The sequence below is a fragment of the Sinocyclocheilus grahami genome, unplaced genomic scaffold (assembly GCF_001515645.1).
Source record: "Sinocyclocheilus grahami isolate Dianchi unplaced genomic scaffold, SAMN03320097.WGS_v1.1 scaffold362.1, whole genome shotgun sequence".
In the NCBI taxonomy this organism is placed as follows: Eukaryota; Metazoa; Chordata; class Actinopteri; order Cypriniformes; family Cyprinidae; genus Sinocyclocheilus; species Sinocyclocheilus grahami.
The window spans coordinates 637,990-649,918 of record NW_015505541.1 but is presented as its reverse complement, the minus strand read 5'-3'; the positions used below and the strand labels follow the sequence as shown (position 1 = coordinate 649,918).

At 38.5% G+C, this 11,929-nt stretch overlaps 1 protein-coding gene across 2 annotated transcripts in view; it reads right to left on the bottom strand.

Moving 5' to 3' along the window:
* The window catches only part of ywhaqa (tyrosine 3-monooxygenase/tryptophan 5-monooxygenase activation protein, theta polypeptide a), a 16,908-nt gene extending 5,901 nt beyond the window's left edge, over nucleotides 1–11,007 (bottom strand). Inside the window, exons 1-3 of one of the 2 annotated variants that reach the window (XM_016230047.1) lie at nucleotides 10,903–11,007; nucleotides 9,732–10,155; nucleotides 3,543–3,666 (exon numbers count right to left, since the gene is read on the bottom strand). In XM_016230047.1, the coding sequence (XP_016085533.1) occupies nucleotides 3,543–3,666; nucleotides 9,732–10,025 (418 nt within the window). In that variant the 5' untranslated portion in view covers nucleotides 10,026–10,155; nucleotides 10,903–11,007. Of the gene's footprint in view, nucleotides 1–3,542; nucleotides 3,667–9,731; nucleotides 10,156–10,711; nucleotides 10,783–10,902 lie in introns of those variants that run through there. The other variant, XM_016230048.1, reaches the window with a different exon arrangement.
* Nucleotides 11,008–11,929: the final 922 nt, after the last annotated feature.

Genomic DNA, 11,929 nt, shown 5'->3' with positions numbered 1-11,929 from the left:
GATTTTGCTCCCTTGGTGACGAGGCAAAGGGATCTCATTATAATATTACTGCCCCTTAATCTGTAAGTTTCCACCCACGGCGCCGTCATTTGATTTCGCAAGCACGGTGTACCAGCTCTAATGCCATGGCGAAAGTTTGAACAAAACATGCTAACTGTTCTGTCTTTGGCTGCACAGATGAGCACAGAACACTATTTAGAGTCCCAGCCTCAGAGGAGACAAGACAGCAGTGGATTTATTGATTTATTTACTGCTGCTGCCACACAGATCTAAAATAAACATGTGATTTATTTCCCAGCTGTTAACCTTCACAGACATAACCGACTGTTTTTGTAACTCGTGTGTTTTTAAAGTAAACGTGTGTGTGAATGAGAACTTAGTTTAGTACTCACATGCTGTGACAGCAGCTTTCTGTCAGATGTGTGCACTCAGACCATACATCAGAAGTTTAAACTCATATGGTTTAAAACACATGATTTCAGTGTGATAAACATGATAATCAGAACCAAAACAGATGTTTTTAGCAGGTACGAGGTGTAATGGCGCAGCTCTTTTCTGGAAAAGAGGGCAGGGAGCAGCAGCTCATTTGCATTGATAGAGACAGGCCCGAAAAACTGTGTGTTTCTGCTTCCACTCAAAATAGGCCTTTTCAAAATGTTATAATAAATTATCTGTGGAGTATTTTGAGCTGAAACTTCACGGACACATTCTGGGGACACCAGAGTCTTATATTACATATTGTAAAAAGGGGCATAATATGTCTCCTTTAACACAATATCTAAAAGCATAACTTTTTAAATCACTCATTTTAAATCAGAGAACGTAAACCCTTAAGGTCTTTGACTAAAGGTCGAGATCCTCCAGCGTTAGATGCATGGAAATGTATTGTGAGGCATATTCTATCTGGTGCTCCTGTTCTGCCTGACAGAAAAGGAATAAAGGCCCCAGAAGACTGTCTTCCAGAAGGACAAGCAGCTAACTCAAGGAGGGTGCAGAAAACACTCCAGGGCACCTAAAAACTCGGCACAGAACCCAGACTCATTCATCCTGAATTTGAAGTCCAAAGACCAAATTTGGCCCAGAGCAAAGCACAAGATGCAGCACAAACGAGGTCTCCCAAACACAGACCAAATTTGAGTTATTCACATCTGAGATGGAAACATTTGTGCTAAAATATGAGAAACAACATGCATATACAGCTCTTTTATTCATAGCAGAAATAACACTTACCCTTCCTGTCATCTCCTGAGGCAACCTCTGCAAGATATCTGTAGTAGTCACCCTTCATCTTTAAATAGAAGACTTTGCTCTCAGCATTTGTTGAGTTCTTGATCAAATATTCGCCCAGCAGTCCCTAAGGGTGGGAAGAGAGAGGAAGTGTAAGAATAGACAGATAAAAAGAGCTTGTTTATCTACCTTAAACAAAACTGCTACAACAGAAGCAATTAATTACGGCGGAAATGGCTGCAGTACTATGGCATTATAAACATTAAATATTAACTGAAAAAGCACAAAGTTTCTCACATTTTATACTAAGAACCCAAATTCTCCTCCACTGCCGTTTGAGGCTACTACACTGACTAATATTCAGCATCTTCCCCAGTTTACCACATTCTGGGCGTTGGTGGTTCAGTAGGGCTGTTAGACAAACCATGCAAACACAAATAAACAACTGAAAAGCAGAGAACGGTGCAGACTTCCTGTGTGACAGCCCAGCCCTTTCAATGCTCAGTCTGTCATTTTAGATCTGCTGTGCCAACCGTGTACATTTCCCCAGTGTCAAAGAAAAAAGAAAAGAAAGGAAAAGAGCAAAAATGAAGGAGCAAACTAAAAAGAGAAGAAATTAAATAAATAAATAAAAAAGAGGAGAAGAGACTGAGACATGAAAAATGACATCAGCGCATCTAATCTAAAGAGGGCAGTCATGGTACTCTGGCCCCACATGACCCTGTGATTGCACAGTCTGAGCAGCAGCCACATCACATGTGCTTCCTAATGCCCGATTTAACAGCACGTCTGAGCAATGCAACACACACCCCTCATGACAACACAGACAAGAATGTGTCAGAACATAAAAGCCACTGCCAGCATTGAGGCAATAAAAATGTTTACAATGTTCATACTGACGAAACCAGAACGCTTTCTGGATTTATTCCAGGTTTTTACCAAGCATAAAGCATGTTAAGTATGTGATCTGAAGAGCAACTGAACATTGATGGAATAAAGGCCACCTTGGGTGTTGTGAAACAGAAGAAAGGGAAACCACATGCAGACAATCTTGTGTAGACCAGAAACACTTAGAAGCAGCTACTGTTAGGCCTGTCGTAATAATCAATATATCGACTTATCACGCAATATATGTACATGACCTCAATAATTTGATGACGCAATATATCGCCCATTATATTTACTTAATTAATGTCACCATGTTTTGTACATTCCACTTGCGCCTGTGTTTTTTACAGCTTCTCGTACATAATATGGTGTAGTCATGAGGTGCTAGTTCAAATTTAAAAAATGCTTAACTACAAAAAAAAGTTTAATCTGCAGATGCGGTCTTGTTTAGGGATCTGTGCCTTTGTGCATACGGACATCTGACTGCTAAGTAGTGATTGTATTTTTCAGCAATAGTGTGCACCCTTAAATTACAGAGAAAAGAAGGTCAGGGAAAAATCTGTAGATGGAAAAATCTCCATACAAGTTCTTTGTGCATTTTACTTTTTTCTTGTTACTTTGCACTTTTTGTTAGAAAATGTTTATTTACCATTTATTCGGGTTTTTTAAGGCATCTAATATTTTGATACTTAATTTCCATGATCTAAATATTCTTAAAAATCAAAAGTTTGTTGTCATTTGGAAGTGTGTAGGCCTTCTTGCATTATTATGCTGTTACACTATGATTATATATTCAGTGGCATAAAATGGTCTTTAAAATTCTGCTTCCACTCAAAATAGGCCTTTTCAAAATGTTATAATAAATTATCTGTGGAGTATTTTGAGCTGAAACTTCACGGACACATTCTGGGGACACCAGAGTCTTATATTACATATTGTAAAAAGGGGCATAATATGTCTCCTTTAACACAATATCTAAAAGCATAACTTTTTAAATCACTCATTTTAAATCAGAGAACGTAAACCCTTAAGGTCTTTGACTAAAGGTCGAGATCCTCCAGCGTTAGATGCATGGAAATGTATTGTGAGGCATATTCTATCTGGTGCTCCTGTTCTGCCTGACAGAAAAGGAATAAAGGCCCCAGAAGACTGTCTTCCAGAAGGACAAGCAGCTAACTCAAGGAGGGTGCAGAAAACACTCCAGGGCACCTAAAAACTCGGCACAGAACCCAGACTCATTCATCCTGAATTTGAAGTCCAAAGACCAAATTTGGCCCAGAGCAAAGCACAAGATGCAGCACAAACGAGGTCTCCCAAACACAGACCAAATTTGAGTTATTCACATCTGAGATGGAAACATTTGTGCTAAAATATGAGAAACAACATGCATATACAGCTCTTTTATTCATAGCAGAAATAACACTTACCCTTCCTGTCATCTCCTGAGGCAACCTCTGCAAGATATCTGTAGTAGTCACCCTTCATCTTTAAATAGAAGACTTTGCTCTCAGCATTTGTTGAGTTCTTGATCAAATATTCGCCCAGCAGTCCCTAAGGGTGGGAAGAGAGAGGAAGTGTAAGAATAGACAGATAAAAAGAGCTTGTTTATCTACCTTAAACAAAACTGCTACAACAGAAGCAATTAATTACGGCGGAAATGGCTGCAGTATTATGGCATTATAAACATTAAATATTAACTGAAAAAGTAAGCACAAAGTTTCTCACATTTTATACTAAGAACCCAAATTCTCCTCCACTGCAGTTTGAGGCTACTACACTGACTAATATTCAGCATCTTCCCCAGTTTACCACATTCTGGGCGTTGGTGGTTCAGTAGGGCTGTTAGACAAACCATGAGTAACACTAACAACACTGATACACATAGGTACTTTTGAATGGCTATCACTGGAGAAAGATTAATTTGCAGTCACGTGGTGTAGTTACAGAATCTACCAACATTGGCAAACTGGGCCATACTAACCAGTCAAGCCTTGACCCCTTGTTAGTCAATGAGAGGCTTCATAGAGTCATGCCCTTTAAACAACACACCAGTGGAGATCCTCCCTGTGTGTCATCAGCCTTTGACCTTCCTGTCTTCACACACTCTCCTTTCTTTGTCTGACAGGAAACCAGATCTTTAAATGCCCTCCCTCCCCTTTTCTTCAGCATAAAGAGATGCAGAGAAAACAGTAGCTGACATGATGTCCATTTCCTGCCACCTTGTGCAACATTATATGTACCCTACAGTATGCATGCACAATCACTCCCTGTTCCAGGACGAGTCCCTCATGTTAAGGATACCCCTCCACGCAGACGGATTAGCTTGCCACAGTCCTGAAACAAACAAACTGCACTATTTAAAAAAAAAAAAGCACACTACAAACATCAACTGCGAGGAAATGCATAGCCACGGTAACTGTCTAAACAGCTGGTTTAAAGGAACACTCCACTATTTTTGAAAATAGGCTCATTTTCCAACTCCCCTAGAGTTAAACAGTTGAGTTTTACCATTTTCGAATCCATTTAGCTGATCTCCGGGTCTGGCGGTAGCACTTTTAGCTGTAGCTTAGCATAAATCATTGAATCTGATTAGACCGTTAGCACCTCGCTCAAAAATGACCAAAGAGTTTATATATTTTTCCTATTTAAAACTTGACTCTTCTGTAGTTACATCGTGTTCTAAGACCGACGGAAAATGAAAAGTTGCGATTTTCTAGGCCGATATGGCTAGGAACTATACTTTCATTCCAGCGTAATAATCAAGGTACTTTGCTGCCGTACCATGGGTGCAGCAGGCGCAATGATATTAGGCAGCGCCTGAAAATAGGCTAACTTCCGTCAACATAAACAACGTGACCACCTGCTTGCACAGGGAGCGTGCTCGGGACTATTTTCAGGCGCTGCGTAATATCATTGCGCCTGCTGCATCTTATCTATGATCTTTTATCCATCAAAATGACAAAGCATTTTAAAGAATTGGGTCACCCTAAAATAGATAGTTTGTCATAATTTTTTCACCCTCATGTTGTTTTTAAACCTGTGTGACTGGCTGAATATTAAGGATATAGTATATATATATATTTATACATATTGTATTTTTCAAAATATCTTTTTCCCACCGGTTAATCGATGCGTCACAACACCGATAATACCGGTATCACCGTGGGGGCAGGGGCGTTTCCTCTTTTCCTCGCTTTCCTTTGCTTTTAAATAGCTTGCAAAAGCGGCGTGCGCATTTTACTTTCACTTTCAAATAGCAGCAATTTGGCGTAAAGCAATTGTTCGTTTTTAGTTTGTTTGAATTTTCCCTCTTTTCCTCGCTTTCCTTCGCTTTTAAATAGCTTAAATGTAGGGCTGTAACGATTAACCGCGAGCCAGTTGAAAATCGATTCAAATATGTGACGATACAAATCGGTTGAGATGCTAAACAAATCGCGATTCATTTAGGGGTAGGAGTTAATGAATGCATGTCTGAGGGGAACTACTGTCTTTTGATGGTATTTTTTCTTTTCCTCTTGCCTCTGTATAATGCATATCAGGGCTCCAGACTCATTCTTCCCACTGGTCGCTCTTTTGCAACTAACTTTCTCAGCTGGTCGCACGAGCACATGATTTGGTCGCAATATTTTTATTTATTTTTCTTTTTTTGCGCTACAACATGGGATTATTCAATGCATGCTGATGAACTTTTATCATAGTTTATAGTTATATGGAAACGAAAGTTGTTAACATTCAACCCATTCTTTATCATCAGTAGTATTATTTGTGATTTGAATTTTGTGAATAGGAGTTTCTCTTTTGCTGTCGAATTCATGGTCTTGTTGTCACTGTTTTGCTTACATACATCTACACACCTTTCATTTTTAAGACTAAAACAAAAGATGGATTCATTGTTATTCTTAATCGAAAAGCACAACAACAATAAATCAGTAAGATACAATGACAAACTAGCTTACAAAACGTTTATTAACAAAAATGAATAAGATGAGGCATAGCACACACCACATACTGTATTATATACCGACTAATAAATTACAGAATGTTTAGCAAACACTGAGGAATCAAATAAATAAATAAAAGAGAGCCTCCATAGCTTAACAGCAAAGATAAGTTTTTCAAAAATGAAAACAAAAAGAAAAGTAAAACTAACGGTGACAGGTTAATCTTCTCTGGTTTAAGAAGCGGTCTTTTACTTGACTTTCGCTTGAAAACCATCCATCGTTTCCTCAATATGCTAATGCATATTAAAGTTCATAAGTGCAGCGCTGCTTTGTTTACAGTGGAAACCAAGAAAACGCTTTAAGCGCCACCTGCTGGCGAAGGGTGAATCTGCGTCTCATTCAGCTCTGCTGTTTCGGTTTCATGCAGATATTTTTTATGCATAGTTTCACAAAACTAAAGTCAAACCATTCTGTTTTTGCTTCAAATTTAGAAATGATACAATGTAATTTAGATTAAAAACTGCTCATGTTGCATGTATGCAGCATCTTTGTTTGGATCATGATTAAAATGCAGTGGTTGCCTCTAATTTTAAATGGAAAGAGCACAGACAAAGCCTTAGTTTGTTTATATGAAGAGATTTATTTTATTTGTGTTACTTATTTGATTTGGGGCTTGTTTTAAATTTTCAATTTAGTTTTGTTATTTACATTTACATTCAATTTAAATTTTGTTATTTAGCAAACACTTTTATCCAAAACGACTTACAAATGAGGACAATAGAAGCAATCAAAACCAACAAAAGAGCAATAATATGCAAGTGCTACATTAGTATATTATTATAGTGTTATATTTCAATTTCACAAAGAAACGTGCAGCATTTTTTCTAAGCAATAATAAAAGGACACGTTTAATTTATAATGTCTTGTCTGTCTCACCCAACTCTTCTTGTCAGTCAGCTCGACTCACTCTCCTCACTGGATAAATGAAATCCGTTCGGCACGCTGCATTGAGCATACGAGTTCAGTTTTTAACTGTAGTGTCTGTTCTATTACTGAACTCTATTTTTATTACTATAAAAAATCAAAACGACGGTGGGGGTCGGTGGGCAAGTGACGTAACCGGTGTTGCGGCTTAACAACGGTATCACCGTCAGCACAGTCTATTGCGGCAAGCCTAGTTCAGAATGACATTATGATGCATAAATAATGACAGAATTTTCATTTTAGAGTGAACTATCCCTTTACATTATCTGTCAGTCCATCAATTTTCAGTCTTAATGCTCTTATTTACTGCACTTGACAAGAATAGTCTTGTCTTTGCTGCAGCAGAATTTCAACAAGTTTGATAAGTGTGCCAAACAGATGACTGGGCTACCAGGGGAGTGACCATGGGAATCCAATAGTGATGACACAGAACCTTCCTGTCACTGCCTGTGGGAGGAGAGAGAGAGAAAGATGCTGTACTTCTGCCTGCAATACATATTGATTGTGAGAAGCTGAAGGCTTGGTTGTTGCTCTCTGCACCCCTGCTCGGAGGAATCAATCCTCTAACAGTTCCACAAGAGCCTCTTACAACAAGAGCACTGTGATGAGGTGCCAAGCTATGACTATAACACTGTATGTGGCCGTTTTTCCCATCCAAGTGCCACGGCTCCATACAGCACTCATTTTGAGATTAATACAGTTATTCCTGATACAATGAAGTTGTGGGAAACACAACCACTGGGTTCAATGTACTGCCAGTGATGACACTGCTAACAGTGACAAATCCTTGCTGGTGCTCACAACCAGCTCCTCATCATCGCTAAACCTTAAAGGCTCCATATGTATATGCATATATAATCCTCCATGTGTACTACTGACGCACAGAGGTCAGCCAGGACTTTAAGTACAGAAACAGAATATAAACTAGAAGTATATAATCAGTATTGAGCATGGACAGCATAAAACAGCACAGAGTATAGCTAGTATATTGGCACTGTACACTATAGATGGTACCGAAAAAGTACAAAGCAAAGCCAGTACAGATTTTTGCCTGATTACAGCATGTACAAAGTCAGTATTGAGTATCACAGCAAATATACAGCCAATAGAGTACATATTATAGATAGTATAGGCTGCTTGAGTATAGACTACAGCTAGAATACAGTACACAAAGAGCGATAACTAATGATTTTAGCATCCACAACAATAGATGATAACACTTGGTTTATAAAAAGTGCACACTGCAGTTTCTGCCGCTTTAAATGCTTGAGCACTTTAAAGTCTGGTGGATTCTGACTGGTTCTCAAGGTTCAGCTGTAAAAAAAAAAAAATCTGAAAATGATTCTGAAAGTGAATCCAACAATATAGTTCCTCTGTGTATCATTAGTTGTGGCATGGACTTCCCTAGTGTCATAAAATTTAAAGTGAATATCATCACAGTTATCATCTTTGGTGTGAACCAGCCAGTAGTGTTATTGCAAAGCTGAAATAAAAGCAACCCAAAATAAAAAAATAATTTAGATGAAAAGCACTGAAATTTAATAAATGTAAAAATTAAAAAAAGTACATTTTAAAACAAATAATGACTAAAACTATAACTGAAATAAAAATGAAGTTATATATAATTTTTTTTTAAATGACAAAAGCACATACTAAAACAAAATGAAAATGTAAGTGAAAACTGAAAATATAGAATAAAAAACTAAATGCACACATTGTAAGTGCTTCGTGCTCATAGACTGTATAAAAACAGTTTGTGCTGCACTGTATTTGTTTTGTCCTATCGTATCTATCATATGTTGTTGCCTTATTAAAAAACATGCTATACATTTAAAAGAAATGCATTTTAATGTTATAGTATATACTTATATAAACACAACCACTGGGTTCAATGTACTGCCAGTGATGACACTGCTAACAGTGACAAATCCTTGCTGGTGCTCACAACCAGCTCCTCATCATCGCTAAACCTTAAAGGCTCCATATGTATATGCATATATAATCCTCCATGTGTACTACTGAGTTTGTGTTATATATAAATACATTCATGAATGTTTTTAATAAAAGGATTTTATAATAATACAAATAGCAATGTGTAACATTTTACCATATTTAGTGCAACACTTATTTGTTCCCCACAAAATATAGTTTTTTCACTAAATGTTTGGATTTCTAAAATTGTGCACTGATTTTTCTAGAATAACGTTTGCTGCCGAATTATCCACTAACCTAGTTTATGATACATTTTTGTCATAGATTATAAATACACATAGGCCTATATTTTTTCATTTTTGTTTATTTTATTTTTCCATATAATGAAGTAGTCTGTATCTAGTAGATTGTGAAAGAATGATTATCAGTTCCACACACAGAGATAAATTCTACATTTATTTAAATGAGGGAAAAAAACTTCACTGGTATCAGATCGGTATCGGCCAATACCGAACCCTAGGTATCGGAATCGGTATCGGAGGCGAAAAAGGTGGATCGGAGCATCCCTAGTATTGATTACAAGATATATTGAGCCAGTACAGAAATCTAGTGAATACAGAGTCAGTGTTGGGTAACTTATAGTTCGTATATAGTCACTACAGTATAGCAAGTGTAGATCTAGTAGAGAATCAGTAGTTAGTACATAGTCAGAATAGAGTATATGCTGTAGTATATAGGCATTATAGAGTACAGCCTTACCAACACCTCGTTGCAAATATCGCGTAATTCCGCCTCCACCTTCTCCCTGTACTCCTTCACCATCTGAAGTTTCTTGTCGTTGCCCTCGGTTTTCTGTTCAATACTCGAGATAACCCTCCAGGCCGACCTCCGGGCCCCGACGACGTTCTTGTAGGCGACGGAGAGCAGGTTCCTCTCCTCGTTAGTGAGCTCGGCTCCCTGCTCCGTCACCTGCTTCATGCACGCGGCCATGTCATCATAGCGCTCCGCCTGCTCCGCCAGCTTGGCTTTCTGAATCAGCTCCGTCTTATCCATGATTTAATCGTTTACACTCCGGGAAATGGCGAGTCCGGCAAAGAGGGAAGGGAGAGAAAAACAGTGTGTAAAGGGGGAAGAGAAGAAGCTGGCTGGCCGAAGCAGTGAGGGTGAAGCGACCCAGGAGCACCTGAGGAGAAATAAAACCTCAGATATCACTGAAGCAAGTACGCGACATCAGCTGAGGCGAGAATTAAGACTGTTTTAATTCATAATCGTGTTCAGAGCGGACACAGCAGAGCGTTCAGGTTGAAAAAAATATGGTATTTTTGCATATTTTCCCGGCTTTCAGTTTGTCAAAGAAGAAGTGTTATATTACACAATGCATATTTTAAGATGTGCATTTAAATCACGTGAAGCGGTTTAGAGGCACACATCGTTATACGTTGATCGCTACTGTCCTATTAACCTTATTTAAATCACAAAATAAATAGCATGGAGATTTTAAGATCAAATATAAACCCTTACATTTCTCCTGCTCGAGTTACTCAAGCTTGTCTAATTTAATAACTTACTGTCCATAAACCAGCCAATGGCTAACCTGCTACTATCGTTAACTGACCACGACGAGTGCCACGAATCCCTGTCACTTCAAGCAAAGTTGTCCTTGAGTCATGTAGATACGTTTTAAAGAGTGTACATACATGGCAAATTATTGCATAGGTTTTGAATAAAGCGTAGTTCACCTGATAGCGCGTGCAATTGATTTGGATCATTTTTGATAGCTAGTAACTAACGTTACTGCACTTCTGTCTTTTGAATTTTACGAAATAACGCGTCGCAGCGACCGGTACGATCAGAAATGATCATATTCATTATATAACTGAAGTAAGGAACCATATACAACGGGGAAGAAGAGGTATGAAAAATGACCCACCTTGAAGAACGGTATCAATCAGCTACTCCGCGAAAGCTATATCCGCTTTGGGTTGGAGGGAGAAAAGATTCGCCTTCACCTCAACCGAACTTGAAAGGTGGGCGTGGCTTTTAGAACACAAGGCCACGCGTCCCGTGCTTTCTAACGTCAGTCAAACTAAATTGACCAATAATCAATAAGATATTTAAACAAAGGCGGGGTTAGAGGAGGACCACTCTGAGACCATGGGTGAGAGGACGTCATTATCACGATGGTTACGGCCCCCCCAGATTCTTGTGCACTCAGCGGGCGTGGTTGGATTTAGAAAATTGATGATGTGCAAATGTTAGATGTATTTACAACATTGTAAATATATTACATCCACTTTTACTTTGTATTTGTGTCCAAATATTTGGAGAAGTCTAAACGTCCTACTCACATGCTGTCTGTAATTATATTTGTGTATAGCTATTTTACACTTTGATGCTGGCCTCAATTTAAAGGGGTCATATGATGTGATTTCAAGTTTTCCTTTCTCTTTGGAGTGTTACAAGCTCTTGGTGCATAAAGAAGATCTGTAAAGTTGCAAAGACTAAAGTCTCAAATCCAAAGAGATATTCTTTATAAAAGTTAAGAGTCAGCCACACCTACCTAAAACGGCTCGTTTTAACATGCCCCCACATATCTACCTCACTATGTGGAAATATTAGCATAATGCCGCCCAAATGTGCACGCAAAGAAAGAAGGCGTGGTTTCAGGAACAGCAGTAGTGTTGATGCAGCCATGTCAGGGAGACACTGTGTGTTTCAGTGCGAAAGCAAAAGCACTTTATTTGGCCTTCCGGAAGTAGATGCAATTAGGAATCATTGGTTAAGATTTATTTACAACAGAACAGCACAACCCAGATGTTCGAATTTGTGCACCTAGAAGAGTACAAGGCTGGCTGTGCACAAAGGCTATTTCTAAAAAAAAAAAGGGTCAATTCCGACTTTGCTATGACAATCTGGCGCTTCTGAATCAGCGACTGTAATTATGTTTTGTTATTAGT